A 26,405-nucleotide genomic window follows, 5' to 3' on the forward strand; every position below is an offset into this window, starting at 1 on the left:
CCCCGAAGCCCACATACAGTGTGGCCCCTGTATGCCGAGGGTCTGCAGAGGACGTGTCCGTGATTACCACCGCCTGTACTGCTTTCTGTACATCACCCCCCCCCACACACACACACACACACACTCTTTAAGCGTCCAACTCTCTGCTGCCGCATAGGTTACTGTTGCTTGATGAATATTAGCCATTCTTTTACATTCACCCCCCTCCTGCTGATGCTCTGATGATGATGATGAGCGTGACTCGTCGTTGTGCCCGGTCACGTTGTTGATTTTGGCACGAGCGGCGCTATATCTGCTTTACGTTGAGGAACCATTAAATACGACATTAATATTTTAAGAAAACAAACACGGGGGAAATAAAAGTGCTTTTATTAGCGCTGCATTTGCTCCCTTGCTTCTGCAACACAGACTCCAGTAGAAGGGATTCTGTTTTAATGTTTTATTTGTAATATAAAGTACTTGAGTGTCTGTTTATTGGTTTGCAGCTCGGGATAACAAAAGCATTTCATTGTGGAAAAACACAGCACTCTCTCAAAGGTCGTACCCTGAACTGGTAAGTGAGATGAGATCATGTATGTATCCTCGTAAATGCTCTCAATCAAGCGTCATGCCCCGCGATGCCTCGCCTCGCTACAATATTGACACTTGTATCTGAGCGATGGCGTGACAAATATGCCTGATCTCATGGAAGCAAATGGAACCCACCCCTAATTCTAAAGGGAAATAGTTGGAATACACGCGGCGCGACCCGTCACTGCACACATGTTGTCAGAGACGAGGAAGCGACGGTGCCATATAACAACATTACTGTGGTGCTAATTCAGCCAAGCACGCCGGGGGCCTGTTCTCTTTTTTTTTCGGGCCGCCGAATTTGTCCAGAAATCGTCCCTCTCTGTTTCTCCCTCCCTGGCGGAATGCCGGACTAACCCCCGGCAAATGAAAATAATCCAAAGTAATTAGAAGTGAGCTGGTCTGGTCCTGAGAGCCCCCGGGCGGCCGGGTAAACATGGCGGAGGGGCCAGTGGAGAGAGGGGGGGTGGGTGGGGGGGGGCTGCTGACCTTGTCCACATAAAGCAGTGATTTATGAAGTGCAGGCCACAGCAGCAGGGCTTCTGTCTTCTCCCGCAGAACCAAATTACTGAGGTGGAGATTAACACGCCGCTCGCAACGGGCCTTCCAGACACAAGGGAATTTTTCTTATTTACATGTTCTTCTCTCTTAATTCCCTCCCCGTAGTAATAAGGACATCGGGTCCATCCCTTTTTAACACAACGTCAGAGGTCAATTTGTCGTTGCGCACGAATTGGCGATTAATGGAAGAAGAGGATGCGGAGTGTTGCGCAAACTGCAGGCTGATCGAAATTCATCGAATCGCAGCACATTGGGGTAAAATAAAATGCGGGTGTGCGGTGGGGGGGTGGGGGGGTCATGGCCGAGGCTTAATGCAGCTTTTCGCCGGTGTCAATGGGAGGTCTTGCCATGAATGGCAGAACTATTTCATGTCGACTTAGCTGCGATATTTTCTTTCCCTCCTCTCGTCGCCTCTCTTTCTTTCTCTCTTTCTTTCTCTCTTTCTTTCTTTCTTTCTTTTTTCTTTCCGCTCTCCTGGAGGATGTGCTGGAATGCACCGCCAGGGCCCGTGCACACTGTTTTCCATGCGCGGCCCCTCGGCTGCTTGCAGCGGCAGAGGCAGCTCGCAGCTCGCTGGCTGGAGTCAGTTTGCAACCCACACGGGACCCCCCCCACCCCCCCCCCACCTCTCTCTCTCCACCAGCCGGTCCCATCTGACTGCACATGGCACTAGATGGAGCAGGAAAATCCAGAATCCACGGCTGCGAAGTTATTCAAAAAGGACAACAGGCTGCGTGAGACCACGAAGCTCCGATCAAACGGAATACGATCTGTAAATAAAATGTATAAATTGGTTTTTGCGTGACCGAGCAACCAAAACAAACCAGAAAGCCGCGAGCAAAATATGCACGGGCCCATTAAAGCAATTTAACCTCCTTTCAAGAAGTTCACACTTTAAAAGCCTGTGCACTGAACATTACGCGGATCCTGTCCGTTTTAAGGGTCTCTTAAATAAGTATGAAATGCTGTGTGGCGAGATACAGTCGGGACTAACATACCCTGAAGCACGCACGCGTTTGGTTTGCAATTTGTTGATAAACAGCCTTTTCCACGCCGCTATTTAGTAGCTACGTCGAAACCATTATGACAAAAGGCATAATTCAGATAAAACGGAGCTATTTCATCTCGGCATATCAGAACAGCGCTTATGGCCGTTTGGAAGAAATAAATATAAATTACAGCAACGCCTTGCAAATCCTTCTCGTGGTTTATTAACAAACGAACAAGCGTTTTAAATTCACCCCCATCAGTCTTTTTTTTTTCTTTCTTCCCTGTGTAGATTTCAGATATTCAGGCCCATACAGCCGAATCTTTCATGTCCCATCCAGCAATTTGACGCCTTAATGTAGATGTTTTGTGTTGCAATTCAGGCGGACGAGAAAATAAATGACCCCCCCCCCCCACACACACACACACACCTTGCTGCGGGGCTTCCAACGTGAAAGCGGAACGCGCTGCTCAGACATCAGGCCGTGCACGTGATCCACGAAGGAAAGTTTTTATTTCTTTCATCTTTTCCTTGACGTTAGACCCCTAACTGCTAATAAAATAAAACAGCGCAACTGTGTCATAATTAAACGAGTGTATATTTTTTCACTTTTCTTCTGACTTTCGTTGTTTTCCTTTGATATTAAATGAGAAGAAGAAGTTTGCTTCACAGCAATAAGTGCAAAGCCATAAAGTATCTTAATGTCATCTGAAAATCCATTGATTCCATTTCGGTTGAGCACGCCCTCTCCTGACAGGGTGGAGGAGTACAGCAGTTGTCTTTTCCAGACTCATGGGGGCCTTACCCCCAGTTTACCCCCCCCCCCCGCGTGTTTATCCTCCTTTTTTCCGACATTTCCTCCTTTTCAAAAAGAAGCCCAGACTCCTCTCCCTCTCTCTCTTTCTCTATCGGGATCCTCGGTCAGAGGCCGTGAAGCAATCACTTTCCCAGATTACTTGTATTTAATACACAATGCATCATAAAACAAATCCCTCATCCTGACAGGGAGAAAATAGAACAGCTCATTCGACTTGAGCTTTCCCAATTTATGGCTAAATTAAAAAGGGTTCCAACAATGGACAAGTCGAGGAGAGGCAGGAAATCAATGAGCGGGCGGACCGGGGTCTCGCTGCGGTTCTCAAGGAGCGCGAGACGATGGGAATCGGTGGCGGGGTCCTGCCTTATTTACACGTGATTTTTTTTTTCTTCCTGTCCTTCCTGCACATTTTCTGCGCAATTCCGTAAAACAATAGGCATTATCTGGGATGGAAGGTCAATGTCACAGAGCGAGGCGCTATCCATCATCATCTGTTCTCGTCAGCCAAAGCGCTGTCCTCTCCAGCTTTATGAGCTGCCTAATAAACTCCTCTCACTGACAACGAGGACCTTTCTTTATTATTCCACACCCTTGCCCCCTCTGTGCGCAGTATCGTTTTCGGCTGTAAGCTTTCGCGTTTAGATGAAACACCAAAGGATGGAAGTCAATGCGACGTGTTCTCGTGCGCTTGCAAAGCAGGTGCGCGGCGGACAGTTAATGGTCCAGAATTGAAATATATATATTTGTATTACAAGATGGATTTACACACTGGCAATCGCGCCTCGTCTAGTGTTTTTTTTTTTTTTAAATATTATTTCTGGTCATTTTAAAACAGCATTTATCATTTGCTTATTGTGTGTGTGTGTATGGGCAGGGGGGGCAGGGGGGGGGGGCGTTCCTCCAACAACCAGCGGTTTTAGTTGAAGTCAGAGAAAAGCACGTGATTAGGGTTAGGGTCTCCCAAATTGGGGCAGAGGGACTTGCAATGGTCCATACTGAGTTTCCTGTAAGGTCCTCAAGAGAAAAAACCTTTGGTCTAACTGTTACTTCAGTCCCTACAACGCGAGCACAATTAGACAATTAGGTGACTGTTTTTTTATTATAGTTCTCACTTTTCTTTTTGTTATTACTAACACAAACTAAGTCATAACCTGGAGGTACAAAAGGGAATATTATATGAGAAAAAAAAAAGTTTTACGGTAATAATAATGCCGTAAAATGGTCCATGAACTGGCACGGCGTGTTGGGGAAGTTTGGGAACACGTGGTTAATGAAACGCGCTTTGATGCTCGTGTTGTTTCGCTAAAGCGTGCTGCCTGTGTGTGTGTGTGTGTGCGTGCGTGTGGTTCATCCATTCAGAAGCCCCATCCCGACCTCTCCCTGACCCCGCTCACCCTCTCCAACCCCGGCCCCCTGTCACTTTAAAATTTACTGCGGAGAGGAGTCGCTTCCGACCGGGGGGGGGGGGGGGGGGGGGGAAACCGAGGCGAAGACGGTCCCGTGCCTCTCTAGTGGGACACTGGGATGGACGCGCCGGGTCCTTTCTCCAATGAGACAACGCGCACAAGAGAAACATCACACAAACTGTCCGCGACGCGCAAAGTAGGGGGGCGATCTTTGAATCCCCCCCCCCCCCCCCCGCTCCCCCACAACACAAACACATCATGAGTATATCTGCTATCATAGACGAAACATCCCGACTGGCTGAGGAGAGGGGGGGGGGGGGGGGGTGTGTGTGGAGGGGGATAGGAGGGGGGGGGGAGGAAGAGAAAAATGAAAAGTTGAATGGGCTACTCGCGGACACCTGGGTGCGTCAGGACAGGAGGGGTGACAAGTGAGGAGCGGACGAGCCCACGCGAAGCGCGCACAAGCCCAAGAGTTTGGGGAGCAGAGTTGATTGCGCCGGAGGTGGTTTCAGTTCCGATCCGCGGTGTCCGCGGGACAGTGACAGGGGACCGAGACAATACCCGCGAGACAACGCAGAAGACAACGAGAGGATTTTACTTTGACCGACCGCGCTCGGTGCGTCGCAGACTGTCGCGCCGGTCCGAGGACTCGACTCTTCCCGCCGGCTTCGGGACCTGCGGAGACGCCGCTACCGCAAGAGAGAGAGACAGCGGAAAAAACGAAAACAGCGCAAAGCTGGTGTTTGCTTTTCTTGTTGTTTTCTTTACGATGCCAGCAAGCTGGAAAACGCGCCGAGACAATTTCTATTCCTATTAAGGTTTATCTGACGGCCGAGCGTTTTTTTTTGTCTTTTGTCTTTTTTTTTTTTCAAACGGAGTTTTCATCACTTTTCAGCAGTAAGCAGCGCAGTTATTCCCCCACAAGAAGGTTTTAACTGTCGCACGAGTTTCGACGGTAAGAGCAAACATACGTTGTGGATAAAACACGGAAATATTGCTTTTAGGATACAATTTGCATAGCGAGCAAACGCTGAACAAAACGGGCCATTGTTCGTTTCGTTGTAAACTTATTTGACGATTGCAATAATAACTGGAGAGTGTTTTTGCATGATGAATGGGCAGATCCAGTCCACACAAAGGGCTTTATGCAAAGTAAATATTTATTCAGTCGCATGGCAATACAAAGACTGATTTGAGACCCTGGCGGAGATTCTGCTTTACGTCCCAACAATCGGCTACTTCATTTCTAGCACTGGCGATTTCCTGCAGTTTATCTGTACTTCCCAATAAAAGTGCTGTGTGATAAATCTTGACCCCTTAAATCGACGTTACACCGGTGACAATTCGTTAGGAGGAAATCTGTAGAAATGTTTTGTAAACGATAGAAATCGCGTTGTGATTTGCGTGATAATCCGGTTAATTGTATTTAATTTCATTTTGGTCTTTGGGTGCTTGAAGCGTTTTGTGTGGGAGAGTAAGGCAAGGTTTATCGTTAGTATTTGCACTAGTGATATCATCGTTTTAACAGATTTCTTGGGTCTAATTTATTTCATTTTAAATACACATTTATGAAGTCTAATCAAATCAAACTGTTTAAATCAGTATAGATTATTATTTAATTCGATGAAACCACACTTTCAGAAACGAATTCAAACGTCAGCATTTCTAAATAAAACAAATCCAGAACTATTTAGCACCACATTTATAAAACTCTCTATACAACATGATACCAGACTGACATATTTTTCCATTCTTGTTTATTTTTTTCTTATCTTATATATTTATTGATTATATATTTTTAGGGCTTTTTAGTTTTGTTTTTTGTGATTTATTGTTGCAGGAAACCATTACTTGACATTTTTAGTGCGGCAATGGGAATGTTATTTTCCCTTGAAAAAGTTCCTCAAAGCTGAATAAAAAAATTAATATCACCGTTATATAATAGATTTTTTATTTTGTGGTAGTGATCAAATATATATATATTTTTTCAATCCAAAATTGCTGTGGAAAATTCTGATAATAAATATTTAAAAACGGCACACACGCATTTTTATATTTCAAAGAACTTTTTAGGTCATTAAAAATACCTTCCTAATGTACACAAATTGCATGTGGGTACAGGAATTTGTACGTTTTTGTGCATAGCGTGCATGTGCGTGTGCGCGTGTATGTGTTGTACCACAGACCAGCTCTTAACATTTGAGTCTTATTTCTTTGTGGGAGGTATGTGGTTAGTCAGTGTTTGGACACAGTAACCTGGACTGATACTGATCAAAGTCTGAACCCCCCTCCCCTCCCTCCCCTCCCTTACCTCCCTCCCTCCATCATCCCTTCTCTCTCTCTCTCTCTCTCTCTCTCTCTCTCTCTCTCTGCAGATCTTGGACAGGTCAGGCCATGTAAAATTCTGCGTGGATGCCAGCAAGCCAGATATCGGGAGCTGGCTGAAGCACATCCAGTTTGCCCCTGCGGCCAAGCAGCATAACCTGACCGTGTGCCAGATAGGCGACCAGGTACGTGGCTCGACCGCCTCAACAAAATACAAGATGGATATGATCTGACGAAAAGAAAAACAAAGAGATAGACAGAGAAAGGGGGGGGGTGGGGGTCTTGATTTCAAACTCCCACATGGTGATGTGCCCGAATCTCGCTGTCTGCTGAAAGTCATTTAAAAGCCCCTTAAAAACTGCTTCTGATGTCAGAAGGCTTCCCCCCTGTATTGTTCCGACGGTTGTCCTGTCTGCGTGCTGTTGTGTTAAAAGGTATTATCATGATCCAAGTCAGATACTCCCACGAGCATCTGGCCCACCCTGCCTTCAGTCCTAACACACACACACACACACACACACACACACACACACACACACACACACACACACACGCACACACACCTCTCCCCCCACGCTGAACCGCAGAAACTCTTCGCTATCTGCGTGTGTTTTCATTTTTTTAAATTGTGCTCTGGCTTCTGCCGTGCGAGGACCACAGGGCAGGATCACAGGCGGCCCGCCGAGATGATCGTTCCACACACTTCCCGGTCACGCTTAGCGATATAAACTCGGAAGACACGCCAGGAATGTCCACAGTCTTTTAGCTGCTCACCTGGCTGCCCCGGCGGGGCGGGGAGGGGAGGGGAGGGGGGGGGGGGGGGGGGAGGTGCGTGCCGCGCACATGGGGGCCTGTTCACCTCGGTAATCCCGAATTCTCCTCGACACCGGAGACCTTGCAGCAAAGGCGGGAAGGCTAAACTCGATTTGACACGTGCATGGAAGCGTGGCGTGGCGCTCGACCCCCGGATGAAAAGACGTCATCTCGGCGTGCACGCTTGTCATCGCTTCACACGCCGGTGGTCCACCCGGATTACCTGTTGAGCGTCGCCTGTCGGATTTGTTACATGACAGTGACGCATCTAGGCGCCGGAAAAATCACCTGGAGATCTTTAAAGGGGCCAAAAAGCTCAACGCTCCCCGAGAACGAATCTCCCGCCCTTCGTGCGCGTGTCTCAACCCTCGCGGTAAAGAGGGGAGAGGGGAGACCACGATCTTTCTCACCAACAGCACGGGGGGGGGGGGGGGGGGGGAAAGAAGAACGAGTAGAAGAGCTTTTCCTCGAAGCACTTCCCGGCTCTCCTCTAAAAGAGGCGGAGAGAGCTTTTCTATGGCGGCGAGACCCGCTGTCATCGCCGCGGTTCTGCTCCGGTGGCCGTGTAAGGCCCCGACAGGTCACGGACATGGCTGTGATGAGGCGATTGTTAAGTACTACACACTGTCACAACACGCCACAATGTACCGTCTTTAAGCCTTCCGGCCGACATTGGTGTTTTTTGAAAACATTGTAGCGCCTCACAATGCCTGTCTGTATGTTTTAAAATGAACGGAGTGGGAGGGGGAAGGGGGGGGGGGGGGTCCTGTTAAGCGGCTGTCAGTTTTTGATAGCGTTTGTGTGTGTGTGTGCGAGTGTGTGTGCGTCTGTGTGTGCGCGTTTACGAGTTTTCTTTTTTATTTGCATTGACTCGTGGTGAGTGTGAAGAAGTGTTTCATTGTGTCGTCTGGAGTGCGCGCACACACACAAACACACGCACACAAACACACACACACCTGAAACTGCCGGTTTCCACATGCATGGACGCATGCGTGAACTTGAGCGCGCGTGTCTGCGCGCACGCTGTCCGCGCCCGGGAATCGTTGGTTGCGCGTCCGATGACTCCCCGCGCTCCTCATTCTGGGGCTGGAAACGTTAAAACACACCTAGCTGATCCCAGCCGGCTTTTTACTGCCGCGCAGAAGTGCTGAATCGAGGCCCGGCCCGAAACCACACATTACACAACGAGTCCCATCAGCACCTTTTCACAGGCCGAGCAACCCAACACCAAAGTCTTCCCTCGGAGGCAAATTCTGCCAACTATTCCACTATTGCACAATTTTTTTATTTTTTTTTGAGGACGAGGTCACAACAGCAGACAGTGATTCGATGGTCATTTGGGTCTCGGTTGTTTTTAAAGCAGCAATTCAGCCGAGACAGTAAAACTGGCCTCTGTCCTCTTATTCCTGACCCAGTTCTGTTTATCATAAAACTTTATGGCCAATCTCGGGAGGGTGAAGGAGTGAGAAAAAGAAGCAATGAGCGAGAAGAGAGAGAGAGAGAGAGAGAGAGAGAGAGAGAGAGAGAGAGAGAGAGAGAGAGGAAAAGGCCTGTAACGTCTTATTGGAGGAACAGATCGGAATCCCTCTTCTCATTTCCTTCTCTCCTTCTCTCCCGTAATTCATTTTTAACCTGTCTGTGAAGGCATTAGAGCAGCTGCAGAGGACATCTTCAACAAATATTAATATTAAATATTAACGTTTTTTTCCCCAATACAGTCAAATACAGTCTTCTCTTTGGCCACAATTCCTCACAAAGTTGCAAAGTGGAAATAGAAATGAAGAATTTAACTTATTTGGCTCTGAAACATTTTGTCACTAAATGTCCAGCTGTTTGAATCAAATGGGACTTAAGTTACAGATTCAATTGGTTCTCCAGCTTTGAATTTAGTCCTTTACAAATAGAAACAGGTAGAGAAACTCCACACGATTCAGCAGTTATTCATTATTCTTTATTATGCAAAATTATTTAAAAGGATTCAGAGAAAATAATAAACTCATTAAATCTTTTAACTTCATCCTGCAACCTGCTGTTTGTGTCCAACTTTAGCCTTTGACCACCGCTGCCACCCGCGCCCCTCAAACCCTCATATCCTCATTTGTTTTGCACTGAGCTGAAACCACGCAGCCGGAGCACTTCTCCCATAGATCCCACCGCGATCGCCGTGTTTTGTCGTTAAGATAATTAGGGCAATTAGGGCTGGCCACCCCTCCTCTGTGCTCCTCACTCCACCGATTCAATTGAAAGGAAAATGGATTAAAACAGTAATTAACATCCTCCAACGAGGCCCCGAAGAGCCTTTCATAAGATAGTGCAGAGGGATATGAGCGTTAATCTCCTTCGCTCTATTGATTCTCACTCCGTATTGAGTGGGATGAAGTGGTTGAGGGGCATATTAGCCAAACACTGACAGTCGTTCACGGCGCTAATACGCTGGACTGTGACTCAGTGAGAGAACGGCTTCAGGCGTATGCGGTTATGAAATAGAGTTGATTGTAAAAAGAATATTTCAGCGGTGCACATGTAGAAACTTGAAAGAACCTTGTAAATCCGACACGGATCATTTAAATGAGACGCTATATTGAGGCCTTGAGACGATCCCTGAGAAAGTCATTTGGAAAGATGCAGAGTTTCCACTTGAGGCTCATGATCGGTCGTCCATGAGATACCAGAAAAGTGTCTGCTTCTTCATGAGGTCGCTTTACCACAGCCGGCTGGATGTAAGATAAATATAGCCACGTTGGCTCCTTTGCATGCTCATCCAACTCGCTGGAACCAGCTGCACACTGTGTGCTTGTACTCTTTATTTCTATGGAAGTCACGGAAAGGTTCCGTTTGAATGCCAAGTGGCGGTGGCTGCCAAACGCGCCCGCGCGCGCTGCATGATCCTGATAGCCGCGGGACGCTTGCATCCCGAGCGAACCTGCGCCGCAATGCACCGAGGGCTTAGGTAACCCACGTGGTGGTTGTTCTCCTCCAATTTAACGATGCTTTGTCATTTATTTTTAGCAGGAATTCAAGAACAGTGCAAGTTTTGATGAATTCATTGCAGTGCAGACCTTTTTGCTGAACTTTGAGACGTAGCTCGAGATTTCAAGTTTTTTTTCCCTCTGGGAGCAGCAGCGAGCAGACTGGAAGTCCATTGTGGCAGGACAACAGCGTCACTGACCGGCATACCCGTCCAGTGACGCTGTGCGCGAGTGGGGAGCCGGCCGGCGGGGGCGCGCTCGGGGAAAATGTGACCGTGTTTGCTCTGCTAATGACTAATGGTGTCGAGGTAACAAAGTAGTCAGATTATAGCCTTTGATCCACTTGAAGTTGTGACCTTTGACAAGAGGGAGTGAGAGAAAATGGGAACCAAAAAAAAAAGTGTGAGTGGATGAGTGCACAAACATGTGGAGAAATGACACGTGGATATCGATGGAGGCAAAGTAATTGATCGGCACGTACGGAGGCAGTTGGTGAGAAGATTAGCTTCCGCCGGCTACAGCTGCGGCCCGCGCACACCACAAGTAAGGCTTTGCATTAATGGGATCTTACGGGTCTGTGTTTATTTCCAAAGGAGAAATGTTTTGAATTCTTTCTAAAATGGTTTCTTCTGTATAGTTTTTCCCTCCAGTGCGAGTAAAAAAAAAGAAATGGGCTTTATGCTGAGGCTGCTTGCTTTCTCAGTGCGAACTCAGACACCTCGGCTATCTTATCTGTAGAATGACCTGTTATTTTAAGCCACCGTTAAGCTGCTGGCCTTCACCGTGTGTGTGTGTGTGTGTGTGTGTGTGTGTCCACGACATGTTAAAAAATCCAACTCTGCCTCTTTTCTTCTCAGAGAATTGCGGCCTCTTTTCCCTTCTTTTTGTTTGTGTGTGTTTTCACTGTTTATCTGCCCCTTAGGGGAGGGGGGGCGGAGCTGTCGGGGGAATTCCCCTCGTATTCGTAATCGCCCTCCTGTGCCTGCTGGTGTGCCCGAAAAAAAAAACACATCATCATGCGCAGCGAGAGAAATGGAAATAGAACAAAAACAAAATGTCATCGATGAGTAAAAGAAGGAGGTCAGAGGTCAGAGGTTGCTTCTCCTTTGAAAGACTCACCTGGATCTTCGGGTCTCCCTCTCTATGCCTTTTCTTAATTCTGCTACAGTCATAGACCACCAGTCGCACTTGACCACCTCATGGAAGAACTCCTCCTCCGTATCAGTCTCTCGGAGCGGAAGCGCCGCCGACTCGCGTGTCTGTTTGAACCGTCGCTTTATTGTTTCTTAATCACAATATTTTCGTGGCCTCACAAAGGTGACGGGTCACAGGAAGGAGAGTGTCTGCGTGCTGCATCCATGTTCAGGCCCGTGCGTGTTCCCGGCGTAGTCGGAGGCTAGAGTGGGCTTTGCCGTCCGGAGCCCTCACGGTTCAGCTCCTTTTATTCTTTCTAAGAAACAACAGGGATGCTGCAAAGTTAGAGACCTGCTGAAAAGAGGAAATGCTGCATAAAATGAAAACATTTGCTTTTACTTTTGCATTTAGTGGGTTGTTATGTGATTGTCTCTCCTGTTCTGGATAACGGTAATGATTCTGGTTAAGCCCTGTAATGGGAGTCAGCCGCGTTGTGCCCTCCAACCCGCCCAATAACGTTCTCGGCTGCTTGGACTTTTTCTTTCCCTGTATTTGAAGCTGACTTTCATGCTACAAAGTTACTCGGGTTTCTCTGCCCCGATGGCTCCTTATTGACATGCTAGACCTCTGCCTCGGTCAGACTGTGCTTTTTCACTCACTCCAATTCCCCCTAATGATTCTCAGTCTAGGAACATCCTGTACTTGAGTGAGTCACGGGGGAGCCTGTAAAAATATGGAGTGGATTTCATTTTCTGTATTATATTTTGCGGAAGTTGGAACAATCACACAAACACTTACAGCATGGTTGACAGAACACATCCTGATCTTTATTGTCACCGAGATATTTATCAGAACTCTCTGCGGAGCCAGAGTGGCTTTAGGCTCGCCAGGAATTCTGTTCGTAAGCGTTGTACCTGTGACCCGTAGCCCCCCCCTCCCACTCCGTGCACTTCTAATAAATCCCCCCATCATCATTGTCACGTCGACACGGCAGCGGAAGGTAATATGTTGAACCTCCAAAGCGTGCCAAAAATAACGTCCATGTTGGATTGTTTCACAGAGAAAGGCCATTGTGTGTCCATGGGAAGCACCTCGGTCCCAGGGTCTCTCAGCCCTCTGAGAGGACCGACCCCCTCACAACTCATCAGTATGTAATGTGGCTTGCACTGAAATCTGCACCTTGAGTATTTGTATAGAAATGCTTATGCTTTTAAAGTAAGTGGATTTTGGTGGACAGAAGTGGTGTTAGTTCCTAATTGAGCTTATTGTGGAAGTTCCATCCATCACTGAAACTACTCAATTAGCAGAAGGCATTTCTCATCGCTGACGTGGTTTCACAGTTGATCACTAAAAGTCAGCTCGCTCTCCACACATTCGTTTCTTGCTTACTGCATCATTTCTCAATCCAGTTTTTGTGTGAATGTATGCAGCATATTAGACGATATTATTCTACTGTAAGGTTTTTTCTTCCTTTTTTCATCTGACATGATGGTCAATCACAGGCTAACGGGAGCGTGTGTTTATATTCACATTTCTCCTGTGTGTGTGTGTGTGTGTGTGTGTGTGTGTGTGTGTGTGTGTGTGTGTGATGTGGGTGTTCATACGTAATAAGCATTGTGTAGCAGATGTTTTTTTGTGGGTACATGTTCATTTTTGTACCAAGAGCTATACTCCAAGTGACCTCTGCTGGTTTAAAATGAGTTGCGCTGTACTGTTGGGACGACCTTTCTAATTAAACTGATACAAAAAGCACAATTTAAATAAATCTCTCTTTTTCCTGTGTTGCAGATCTTCTACAAGGTCACAAGGGAGATCTTCCCCGGCGAGGAGCTGCTACTTTTCATGAAGGCTGAAGAATATTCATGTGACACCATGGCTCCTGATATCCACGGTCTGCAGCGCACAAACACACATTTCCGTCCATCGGCACGACATGGCATTAAACGCCTCGCTCAAATGCACAATAAGCTAATGTCCCTCTCCCCCACCGTGCAGAAGAGCGGCAGTACCACTGCGAGGACTGTGACCAGCACTTTGAGTCCCGTAACCAGCTGCTGGACCACCAGAAGCAGCCGTGCGGGATGCCCCCCTCCTCCTTCCTTAACCCAGGTGTGACTTCTTATTTTTAAGTGAGGGGGGCTATTTTCATACCACTGTAAACACTGGGTACAGAAGAGTGACAAGACGGATGTGCCGCTGAACTGGGAGAATAGGACACTAATGACGTAAGGGACTGTGGGTCCCAACCGAGTCACTGACAATGAGCTCATGCAACAATGACACAGGAAAGAGGAGTCGAACCGAACCGGCATGAATTGTGTGTTATGTCCTGTGGTGTTTTTTACGCGAGACCTCACAGTTTATGTCCTGGGGAATACATTTGTCCTACATTACTTCTCCAACACTCAAACTGTATGTTGTGATGATGAAAGTCAATGCAACTTCTATGTGACTGGACCACAGGCTGGATAGTGATTTTATTTTCCTTTTTTAATGACCGCAAACACACCCCAAAACTGCTTGTATGTTTACATTTGAATTTAACTTTAAATGCTTTAAAGATTTCCAGGAAACTAAATATTAAACCGTAATATCTATTTTCATCTGGTTGATTTAAAACGTTTTTTTTGTGCCGGATAGGAGGGGACAGCGACCTGCAGGACCAGGAACCTCAAGACCTGCGACCCCTCCTCATGTCTCATGGTCTGCAAGAGTGTAAGGAGTGTGACCAGGTCTTTCCCGATGTCCAGAGGTAAGTCAGCAACTCACAACACATACATCTCATTAGGGAGATTTTTACCACTAGCTTTGGTAAAGCTGCCGCTGTCAGACAGACAGATACGTGATAGAAAAACCACTTTCTCAAAATCTGACTTTTGCACATCCGTGTCCGTGCGTCCTGCAGTCTGGAGGCCCACACTCTGTCCCACTCGGAGGAGAGGGAATACAAGTGTGACCAGTGTCCCAAGGCCTTCAACTGGAAATCCAACCTTATCCGACATCAGATGTCGCACGACAGTGGCAAGCACTATGAATGTGAAAACTGCTCAAAGGTAGAGTGATGACTTTTGGAGGGAGATATATATATAAATATATATATATATTTTTTTAATCGGAGATTTGTGTGACTGTCCTGTCCGTAGAAGCAGGTAGTGACTCCCCCGTGTGTCTGTGCGGTTCCTTCCCCCAGCAGGTGTTCACAGACCCCAGTAACCTACAGAGGCACATCCGCTCGCAGCATGTCGGGGCGCGGGCCCACGCCTGCGCCGACTGCGGCAAGACGTTCGCAACGTCCTCGGGCCTCAAGCAGCATAAGCACATCCACAGCAGTGTCAAGCCCTTCATGTGTAAGTCACTAAGACCCTACCTATGTAAGTCTCCTCAGTACGTTATAATAATAATTACAATAATGATACCAATATGCTTGTGACTTGCCTTTGAAAGAACAAATGGGATGTCTTTTCAAAAACACTGGTTTGTCCTTCCTCTGCTGCTAAGAGTCAATCACTGTTGATGTTCTACAGGAATTACGCGAGGGATATATATATATATAGCAGCAGTAACATTTCACACTGGTGATAACAGCATTTAAACTAGCATGCCATTTGACTCACTCCTGGTGACCCTGCCTCACCTGATGTTGACGCTACAGCTTTCTCTCCCTTTCTCACACACACACACACACACTTTTTACTTTTTTGCACTCACTCCTCAGCAATCGCAAGACCGAAACACATTTTGACCTTTCACATTTTCGCCACCTCAGCACGCAGATCCGATCCCCTTCCCCTAAAGCACTATGACCTTCACCCTTTGCCCTTTCTCTCTTTCCCTGCCCCTTCACAAATCAACCCTCTTTCTCCTCCTCAAACAAACACACATTAACACACTCACACATATGTATATGGGCCAGAGGTACCGCATCTCCCCTGCAGACCTCTGACTTCCCTCTTTTCTCCTCTCTCCCTCCGCCACATGCACCATTCCTCACAAATAGCAACCACATGTAAAACCCTCTTCCCTGTGCTCCCTCTGAAAAGGAGTCCATTTGCTGTAATCAGCAGAAAATATGCAGGTTTTAAAACAACTAATGGCCTCAAACGTGACGCCCGCCTGGGAGGGACCATGGGTGCATCCGAAGTGTTTGTTTGTGCGCGTCCACTTGTAGGGCAGTGTTGTACTGTAACATAATTCTGTTTGTATGTAAGCGCATGCATCTTGTCAAGAGTGTGTGTGTGTGTCTCAGATATTTTGTATGTGTATGTACAGTATGTGTGTGAAGCGCTCAGGCCTGCAGGGTTAGTCCTCACATTTTAAGTAGACATGCTACCAGTCTCACTGCAAACACGTGGAGCTCAAGCTCAAACAGATCAATTGTAATCAATTGAGAAGTATTCAGATAGTTTCCAAATTTCTTAATTCGTGTTCCAAGATGCACGGCACCGCTTCTAGAGAGGAAACAACACGTGCAATATCAAAGGCATTATGCACTCTTCATTTTTATTCCTCCAGATGTTTCCAAAACTACCTTCCTACACTGATTGTATCCGCCAAAGCCAAGCCACAACTGCACTTCATTTCAATTTAGTTTCCTGGGTCCATTCATTACAATGACTCTTTTTTTTTTTTTCATCATTACATACACTCTTGGCTCGAACCTTCCCATTTGGCGTTCCTCTGGAGTGTTTATTTAAATCCGTTTCCGCAATACTTTTTCCCGCTCTTCCTTTCCATCTCCTTAAATTGCCTCTTGAGCACCTTGTGGCTGGAGGGCATCCAAAGTATGCAGAAGTGTAATCACGGTCTGCGCCGAACCACTTCCTTAGCCCCTGTTTTGAAGATCCCGTAACAATGTGAGCAAAATCAATCATCCTGCGCTGCCTCTAACTGCTTTTTGATATTGCCGGATGATCAAAGTTCTATCCAAACGTCAGCTGTAGTGTAGCTGATTTGCAAATGATCCTGAGGTGGGGGCCAACAAGGACGAACATCTTCCCCCTCTCGTAAACGGCATTCTCGACTTTTATTAGAATAGCGATAGAAAAGAGCATGGGAAAACAATCAGTACTTGGCTGCTACTATCCACTTTGTAGATTCCAAACAAATCATCCATCTGTGGTAGATAATGCTGACACACTAGTAATGACAATAGGTGATGTCAAACAGTGGGTTTTTCCTTCTCATGGCTGGGCGTTGGCACCGAATGACATGCAAGGTCAAACAGAACAACCGGCAGGCACACGGTGGTTGACTGTGGGAAGGTCACTTAGCGCAGGACAACAGGGATCGAGCTAACGGGACAAGGTGAGGGGGCTGAGGGGGTGACAGGGAGGCTCGGGAGAGGGGGGGGAAGAGCGGGCAGTAGAGGACGTGGGACCTGTCCCTGGGAACCGGACTTCAGGATAGGATTCATTCAACTCTGCTTCCTTCACAAACTTAAAATAGAGCCATTGTACTGCATGCGACTGAGTGTGTGTGTGTGTGTGTGTGTGTGTGTATATCTACGTATGTCTGTGTTATGTGAATATTTTGTGAATGTGCCTACACGTCGGTGTGTGTGTGATTGTTTACGGACTCCCTGGGAGCGTCCCTGGGAAGACAATGGGGTTGGAGATGCCTGGGAGTTTGGTTTGATGTGTAGATGATGAGCAGCAACAACTGACTCACACCAAACAAATCTACCAAACATATTCCCTTACAATGCCAGGATCTGGACACACCTGTCCTCCTCACTTTGTTGGAAAACTGTTGTCAGAGTATTAATGGGTCCAATATGTTTTAAATCTGCCGAAGCCTCTACCAGCCGACATCTCTTAACCGAGATGTATCATGTGATGTTTTTTTTGTGTGTGGATGAAGGCGGAGGGGGGGGGGGGATTCGGTGAGTACTAATACGTTCTCCATCCGTCTCTGTGTCCCTGCAGGCGAGGTATGCCACAAGTCCTACACCCAGTTCTCTAACTTGTGCCGCCATAAACGCATGCATGCCGACTGCCGCACGCAGATCAAGTGCAAGGATTGTGGGCAGATGTTCAGCACCACATCCTCCCTCAACAAGCACCGGCGCTTCTGTGAAGGGAAGAATCATTTCACGGCAGGGGGATTGTTTGCCCAGGGTATGCCCCTGCCTGGTGCTCCTGGCTTGGACAAATCGTCCCTGGCAATGGGCCACAGCGTTTCTGGGCTGGCTGATTACTTTGGGGCCAGTCGCCACCACAGCGGGCTTACCTTCCCTGCTGCTCCAGCGTTTCCCTTCAGCTTCCCCGGCCTCTTCCCCTCTGGACTCTACCACCGGCCCCAACTCATTCCTGCCACCTCTCCGGTCAGACAACCCACCCATGCGCCCCTCGCTGGTCCTGGTGCAGAGCTGAGTAAGAGCCCACTGCTGCCGCCGAGCCCGGGGCATCAAGAGTCCCGGGAGCTCCTCAAGGCCCTACGTAAAGATAGTGGTGCACCTGGCAACCAGATGCCAGGTTCGGAGCTCCACGCCCAGAGCTCCTCGTCGTCCGCCAAGCAGCGGAACAAGCAGAGTGACCAGTCCGAGAGCAGCGACCTGGACGATGTCAGCACGCCCAGTGGAAGCGATCTGGAGAGCACATCGGGCTCGGAGTTGGAGAGCGACATGGACAGTGAGAGGGAAAGGGGGGCTGGGCGAGAAGCTGGCAAAGGCCCCAAAAGGAAGGCCTGTGAAGGAGCCCTCCAGAGCCCCGGCCTGATAGACAGCAGTGCTGCGAAAGACTTTCCGGGCCCAGCCCTCATACCATCCTCGCTGGACGAGCACACGGCCGTAACAGGGGCCGTCAATGACTCTATTAAGGCCATCGCCTCCATTGCTGAGAAGTACTTTGGCTCCACGGGGCTGGCTGGCCTGCAGGAGAAGAAGGTCGGGTCTCTGCCCTACCCCTCCATGTTCCCACTGCCTTTCTTCCCAGCTTTCTCTCCTCCAGTTTACCCGTTTCCAGACAGAGACGTCCGACCTCCAGCCCCGAAGGGCGAGCCGCAGTCCCCGGCAGACGACTGCAAGAAGGCACAGGGCAAATCTTCATCCCACTCGCCATTTGACCTCACTACTAAGCGGAAGATGGAGAAGTCCGCCACATTTGCCCCCTCCAAACCAGGCACCTCCCACTCCATCGGTCAGGATCAGCCGCTAGACCTGAGCCTGGGGACCAGAGGCCGCGTAGGCAATGCAAGAGAGGAGGAGACCAAGAACAACCTGGGCTATGAGGAGGAGAAAGCAGTGGCGGAGATCCCGAAAGCGGACACCTCTTTACAGCATGCCAGGCCCATGCCTTTCTTCATGGACCCAATCTACAGGTATCGTTATTCCCAGTAGCATACGTAGCCAGGATTTAAGTCACCAGCCTACTTGGAGTGCTTTTGCACATTGTGTTATATCCAAAAACTATTTTGGTGTTAGTTCCTGTCATTTTATTGGTATTTGCATAATTGTAATTGTAGTACTGGATTTAAATGTGTAAATATTTTTTGCTGTACATGCGTTAAGAGAAATCTATTATTAGCAGGGTTGAGAAGAGGAGAATGAGCGATCCGTTTGAGACTCTGAAAGACAAGTACATGCGGCCAACTCCGGGCTTCCTCTTCCACCCACAGGTAAGTTCTGACTGGGGCATCAGAGAGAAGTGGGGATACTTTGGAGCACTGGGAAGGAATTCAATAACATGGCAAGCACCTTGTCCGGACAAACTCACACCTTTTTCCCAGTGCGACTGTACACTTTTATTTATTTTATTTACATATTTGATTTGAGGGTTGATTTTAGATGCTTTGGTTGACTCTGGATTGATTAAATAGTCAACATATTTCCCAATCCGTCCGTGTTGCTCTTGTGCAGTTTGAATTAGAGATAATTGTGATGTCATCTTACAAGTTCAATGGTAGGTTCCCGTATCCACAGATGTTACAGCAGCTTGGCTTTAAAACAGTGTAGATATTTTTACGACTCTTTCTATAAGGACCTCTAATTAAGAATGATTGTCCCAAGCTGACCAAAGGGGATTAATAAGGCTCCAGCCTTATCCAAACTGCTGCCTGTTAAGCCCGTTGTTGGCTATCTGAAACAGATGTGGCAGCGAGAAAGGGCACACTCTGACACGTCCGCCCATAACATGTCTTTGACTGCGATATAAAAAATGATATGCTCTTAAAGCAAAGATTTCTGCCCTGGGGTTTTCTGTGCCAGTGTTTCCAATGCGAGACTCAAATTATGTGTGTGCGCGTGTTCACGCCGGTGTATTTCTTCGTGTGTCTATGACATGTTGCACTGACGTTCATTTGTTCAATCTGCACCCGCGGGTGAGAACGGTCCGTCGGAAAGTGAAAACACCACTTTCTCAGGCATTTGATTTTTTTTTTCTCCTTTTTTTCTGGCTGTTTCACGTCTGGTTTTTACAGGCTGTTTCATTTGTGTGATTTATGTCCCCTGTCCAGAGTGCTGCATGGGCCCAGCCTGCAGCAGCCACATGGGCGTCCCGCACGCCTTAATGAGGTGTCCTATCAGTAGAAACACTAACAGAGTGCTTAGGCCATCTTTATGACTTTATGATGTCTGGACACACAAATCATTCCCAGAAACTCTAGACCGGGTCGGTCTAACCCAGACCAGGCCAGGGGCCCTTCTGTATACTTTTGAGGAGGTTTGTTTTCAGTCACCTGACTCACTCTTGAGCTACATATTTAAAAAAAAAAAAAAAGGTTGCAGAGCTGAGGGGACGGGAACTTTTATTTTCAATGTTAAGTGATTCAGCTTTTTATTTTCCTGGCAGGACATTTTACTGCGAAGCAATACTGGCTTAGATTAAATACTGGCAGTGACTTTGTTGCCTACTATAATGAGCTTATTGAACACCGGGAAGTGTTGGGAACTATTAGCGCCTCCTATAATTCCAGCGCCATAACTCTGCAGATAGGCGACTCGTTGCTCATTCAAAGTTAATCACGTCGGGACCTATCATTCCCTCTGCACCCACATGTGTCCAATCGAAAGCTGTTGATTCATGCGCCACTTCCTGGTTCTGACTGCTTTCTCTTTTCCTTCTGTTCCGCCCCATAGTTTCGTTTGCCAGATCAGAGAACTTGGGTAAGTTCCTCTTTAAACTACAGTACTGCCACGTGTCTGTACTTCTACAAAACAGACCCCATTTTCTAATCAATGCATGGGCTGCATAACAGTTCACAACTGTCTTCACACAGCAGTCACACGCTTTTAGCCCACCACCTGATTCTGGCCATAGAGCTGCGGTACTTAATAATGGTCAACATAAACTACTATTTTGAATGAATTTGAGTATTTGCTGTTTGGTGCGATAGAGACTTATGCCCTCTCTGATTCACACGAAGCGGTCTGAACGGGGATTTCCAGCCGAGCGCCGCCCTGTCCATCCAACAGCTCCCAATATGCTCAATGTTTGCTTACTCTGAGAATGAAGCGGCGCTTTGCAAATGGGCATTGGGGGGGGATGAGTGAGATGGAGGGATGGTGTTGAGGGGGGGGCTGCTTTACATGAGCGCGAGGGTAACAGTCTCTTTGGGACACTGGCGCGGGGGGGGGGGGGGACTGGAGGGTTAGTTCCTCCCTCCAAACATCTGGTTCCCGATAAAGATCAACAATTGAGAATGCATCTCGCTAATTAAGGCCCTCACAGCATCACTGACATCTGAAGATAGCCAATCAACTGCTGGTCCCACAGCGACGCTACAGCAACAAGCAAGTTCACAGACACACACACACACACACATACACTGCCCAGAGAGTGGGGGGGGCGGAGGAGGGGTTTTTAGCTGGTGTGTGTTTGTGTGCGGGGGTCTCTTATAGAAATGAGTAGGGGGGGAATAAAACCTTTGAAATTTTGCTTTAGAGCAAAATGTGGAGCCGTTTATCCTCAAACATGTGCGCACGCACTACATTGTCAAACAGTGGCCTAATGAACCCGGCTCTCCATCCGTAAAAAGAACTCAAAGAATGAAGGTTTTTCTAAGCGTAATCTGTGGCAAACTGATGGTTACCAGTTTCAATCATTAATATATTAGTTTGACTTGTTTAGAGATTTTAAATTCACGTTTTCCACTGAAGTGGGCCATGCAACAACGATTCCACTTGGAAAGTAATGACACTTTAAATAATTATTCATTGTATATTAAAGCTAAATTATCCTTAACTTGTATTTGTTTGAGGAAGAAACAAAGCTGTATTCTAATGACTGTATTCGTATTCTGTTATATGCACCTAGGCAAGCACCATTATTTAACTTAGACCAATGACTTTTAATTAGAAGATATAGAGGGATAGTTTGAGTAAATGAGTGGGATTAAACTGTTAATAGGGTTCAGCAGCAGAGGAGGGAGGAGTTGGGATCGGATTTTCCCAGCAGAGGGAGCTGGGAAGGAGTATTTTCACTGTCTTATCGGACAGGCTCGATACTGCTGACATTTTTAGGGGCCTTAATGTTCCAAAGAATTATGGGTATTCTTGAGTGAAGCAGACAAACTGAGCGTTCACTCCGGTGCCTGAAAAGAACCCGATGAAATACACAGTGTACATTTAAAAGAAATATGAAAGCCTTTCTCCCACAACACATTGGCTATCTTTCAATCCATCGCTCTCCCTCTTGCTCCCTCACTCCCTCCCTCTCGCTCTGCTCTCTCCCTTGCCTTTGATTCATGGCGTGCACCATTGGCATATTCATAATCAAACGGACCTGACACTCCACATCCTCCCTCGGTGGGAACGTCGACGGCTGCGGCAGGAACTTTACACTCGGCCGTCACTCCTAATCAGCCGCTCCAAACACCGGGCTCCGCCGCCATCCATCAGCCCTCCTCTCCCCGGGCACGCTTCCTCCCTCCGCGCCTCCTCTTTCTTTCCTTCTCTCCCGTCCCTTCTCCCTCTTCTCCTCTATCGTCTAGTCCTTCGTCGTGCTCCATCTCCCGTTGCCTTCCTCTGTTTCTTTCCCCTCCCCGGTGTGCTCCACCTCGGCGTGGAGCAGACCGGGAGTGACAGGGGGTGAAGGCAGGAGATGAAATGTCAGAGTCGGAGCAGGGCTCTGGTGGAAGACCCAAATCACCATTGATTTGCTGCCTTATTGGAATAAGAAAAAGAAACAGGCTGAAAATTCAATACACGCAAAATAATGCAAATTTGTGTGGCCCCTTTAAAAAAAAAAAAGAGGGGGTAAAAAAAAAAAAAAACCCTGTGTGTGAGATGGGCTGACAGGCCCTGCGGCCTATTGGGACCCCCCCCCCCCTCCGCCCCCACCCCTCCCTCAGGTCCTCCCTTCACTCCCCCTCCAGCCCCCCCGCTCCTCCCCCATCCCGCCCCTCTCAGCACAGCGATATCATTATTACCCGTGTCTGGCCCTTGATCAGTAATGTCAACATCTTTCATATTGACGAATGTGCTGTCTGCCCGCATTGTGCACAGAATAGTTTACAGCCCGGCAGTGGACATGAATCACTCCTCTGCCACACACACACACACAAACACACACACACACACACACACACACACACACACACGGACGCACATGTATCTGACAACGCACATACACACTATGCAATTTTGCTCACATACTATGCACATGTAATTCTACACACTTTTCCAAACACAAATGCATTATAAATATATTTTTCTTCCTCAAACATACATATATTTTATAGTAGACGGCCATTAATCAACTACGGCCACCGTGCAGGACGTAGTTTCTCGTTCATAAACAGACCAACCGATAAGTGCACGATTCTCCTCGGAGAGTACCTGATGAAAGGAAATGTTGAGCTTCATTAGCAGATTGGCTGCAGTCCTTAATCCTAAATGTGTGTGTGTGTGTGTGTTTCTACATGTACTGTGCATAGAAGTGAGTTTTTAAGGGGAAAAGAGCTGTTTTCCCACCGGCTCGCCACTGACTATGAATGGGAGCTTGTTTGTTGCTTAACTACTAAGTTATGAATCAGTATCAAATATACTTGCCATGTGCACAAACCAGCAATTTGACCTTGTGATTCATGAATCATTGATAAACGTCATAATGAGAATTCACCCAATTCCTGTTTAGCTTTGTTTCACCAGGTGCAATGCCTGTCAATAAGGCCCGTCAATCAAACAAGACATGATCAAATATTGATTGATTGTAAGACACATTTAGCGGTTGAAAATAATCAAATATTTTGCGTTTTTGACCAATATTAGGAAATCCACTGCTGTAATCTTGTTTTGAACTGAAGCACAACAGATTATAATTGGTCATAATTATTCTTTGCTTCTTTGTGACATGATCATAAGAAGCTTTCAAAACTGATAAAAGCCATTCATCCCTTTCTCTGCTTTGCATTTTGGACTCGTAATGCTGAATGAACACTACTCATGTTCTGAACCGCGATGCTCACTCCTCACCGTGTTTCCTCCTCTCCTCTGTAACCCTCAGATGTCGGCCATCGAGAACATGGCGGAGAAGCTGGAGACGTTTGGCTCCTTGAAGCCAGAATCTGGTGATCTGCTGCGCTCCGTCCCCTCCATGTTTGACTTCAGAGCCCCCCCCTCTGCACTCCCAGAGACGCTGCTGCGCAAGGGCAAGGAGCGCTACACATGCAGGTAACTACGGCCACTGCTGTTGCATGTGTTATTCCCGTTGGTCAACTGTCATGGTGGCCGCCATTTAAAAATCATCTATGGAAGGTTGTTTTGTGTCAGTCAGTCACAGTAAGAGTTCCTATTTCTGTGATTTCTAATATTACATATTAGATTTTGGGATTTTTCAGCTCAAGTAGTAGTAATTAAAAAGTAGTTAAAAATGTGTCTTACTCATTTATAGATATTGTGGTAAAATATTCCCACGCTCTGCCAACCTGACCCGCCACCTCAGGACCCACACAGGAGAGCAACCCTACCGGTAAGACTATTTCTAAGGATCCCACTGTCTCTTGGAGCTGACTGTGAACATATACATATATATTTATGTATTGTTGAACCGGTGTGTGTTGGTGTTGTTGTGGTTCGAGCTGTGCGAGTAAGAAACAACAGCTATAAATCTCTCTTGCCTTCAACCAACATCAATCCGTCTGTTCCTCACTCACAAGAATAGAACCCTTACAAAACCACCCGAGACAATTCTCATCTTGAGCTGCACATTAGCACATTATATCCTCAGTGAATAACGGCGCTGCTTCTCTGTCCTCACAAGTATGATTGAGAGCAGCAAACGCACTTTCGCACAGCGTACTCTCATTGCCGACGTGAACCGGGACGTTTTCCCAGGGAACTCTTGTCTACAGCGACACACGGACTGTGTGTGTTTTCTTATGCCGCGAAAAAGCCTGGAAAGATTATTCTGCAGCTAAATAAATTTGCCCCATGAAAAATGGTGTTTGTCGCCCGGGTGACTGTATAAGAGAAGGAGGGCGGGGGGGGGGTTTGGCTGGTAAAAAGAGCAGAGCTCAGAGGAACGGGAACAAAATTGGGGTGAGGAGGAGCGCGGGCAGATGTCCAGGACAGTATTTCTCTTACGTGTGCACGAGATTTAACTCGCCGTCCCAAAGTGAGGCTTTCTTGCCAACTAAAAGTGTTATCACAAGATTAAGTTTGTTAATTTTTATTTTTATTTTTTTCGTCGTGGTCTCGTTAGCAAATAAGAGCCAATGCAGTGGTTACACAAATCTCACCGCTCTCCGTCCTTTTTCCAGGTGCCGCTGAGGTAGAAGTAACAATGCAGCAGCGGGACACATGTAAAAAATGAATCTTGCACATTTACTACATTGGGATAATGAGTAAGCCCTGGCCAGCACTGCTCTGCTTTGTAGTTACTAAGGTAGTGGAATGTTGGCCCGAAGCCCCTCGCTGACCACAGGGGAGAGAGAAAGACAGACGCAGGCCTCTGCTGCCCCAGTCTGATAGCCTGCGCTCAACACGCTGGCATGCCATTAAAGATCACCGCTGTTTATTGTAATTTTTTTGTTGAGATAACCGGGGGAGGGAGAGAGGGGGGGGGGGGGGGGGGGGGGGGGTCCCTGTTCCTGAGGGGCAGCCAATCGAGCGAGCTAATTCCACCAGAAGAAAAGATGTAATCTTCTTGTATAATTTTGCATGAAGAAACTTGGCAAGAGGCTCTAATTTTGCAGGAATAGAACAAGGTCTGTTGCTATTTTGTGAGGGAAGAATGCCATTTTATTGCACTGGCTGGAGATAAGAGGCAGAGCTGTTTCACCTTAAACAAGCTCCTCCATCATGTCTTGGACTGTGGGACCGCTGGGACTGCATGCATGTGTGTCCCACTTTATGAATCCTATTACGTTTCCCACAGAACAAACCGCGGGTTCCTGTTTCACGATGCAGCACAGTAATCGTTTTAAGTGAAAGGCCTCCACTTTTCCCGCAGGTGTAAATACTGCGACCGCTCCTTCAGCATCTCCTCCAACCTGCAGCGTCACATTCGCAACATCCACAACAAGGAAAAGCCCTTCAAGTGCCACTTGTGCGATCGTTGCTTCGGCCAGCAGACCAACCTGGACCGCCACCTCAAGAAGCACGAGAATGGCAATCTGTCAGGTGAGGAGTCTTCCACATACTTTGTGCTTTTGTAGAGATAATGAATTCATCTGAGTTGTTACAGCTGCTTCAAGCCTTTGTTCTTGTCCTTCGCTGATTAGTGACATAGCAGTGAATATTCTGAAACGTAATTAACCATGATTAGAAAGTATTTTAGAAGCCAAAATGAGATCAATCTGCTTTCGCGAGCAGCGCAGCGTGTCCGTCCCATGGGCCGCAAATGTGAATCGGCAGAACAAACAGTGACAAACAGTTGCCAGCTGAG

At 47.4% G+C, this 26,405-nt stretch overlaps 1 protein-coding gene across 21 annotated transcripts in view; it reads left to right on the forward strand.

Moving 5' to 3' along the window:
- mecom (MDS1 and EVI1 complex locus) overlaps nt 1-26,405 on the forward strand; it is a 120,060-nt gene that overhangs the window by 88,618 nt on the left and 5,037 nt on the right. The window contains exons 1-13 of one of the 21 annotated variants that reach the window (XM_040184037.2): nt 4,445-5,297; nt 6,718-6,852; nt 13,372-13,474; nt 13,579-13,692; nt 14,224-14,335; nt 14,489-14,636; nt 14,774-14,954; nt 17,508-18,900; nt 19,107-19,197; nt 20,657-20,683; nt 24,024-24,190; nt 24,411-24,488; nt 25,971-26,140. In XM_040184037.2, the coding sequence (XP_040039971.2) occupies nt 13,426-13,474; nt 13,579-13,692; nt 14,224-14,335; nt 14,489-14,636; nt 14,774-14,954; nt 17,508-18,900; nt 19,107-19,197; nt 20,657-20,683; nt 24,024-24,190; nt 24,411-24,488; nt 25,971-26,140 (2,530 nt within the window). In that variant the 5' untranslated portion in view covers nt 4,445-5,297; nt 6,718-6,852; nt 13,372-13,425. Of the gene's footprint in view, nt 1-4,444; nt 5,298-6,717; nt 6,853-13,371; nt 13,475-13,578; nt 13,693-14,223; nt 14,336-14,488; nt 14,637-14,773; nt 14,955-17,507; nt 18,901-19,106; nt 19,198-20,656; nt 20,684-24,023; nt 24,191-24,410; nt 24,489-25,970; nt 26,141-26,405 lie in introns of those variants that run through there. The other 20 variants (XM_078098364.1, XM_078098362.1, XM_078098360.1 and 17 more) reach the window with 20 other exon arrangements.

This window comes from Gasterosteus aculeatus, chromosome 1 (genome assembly GCF_964276395.1).
Source record: "Gasterosteus aculeatus chromosome 1, fGasAcu3.hap1.1, whole genome shotgun sequence".
Classification (NCBI taxonomy): domain Eukaryota; kingdom Metazoa; phylum Chordata; class Actinopteri; order Perciformes; family Gasterosteidae; genus Gasterosteus; species Gasterosteus aculeatus.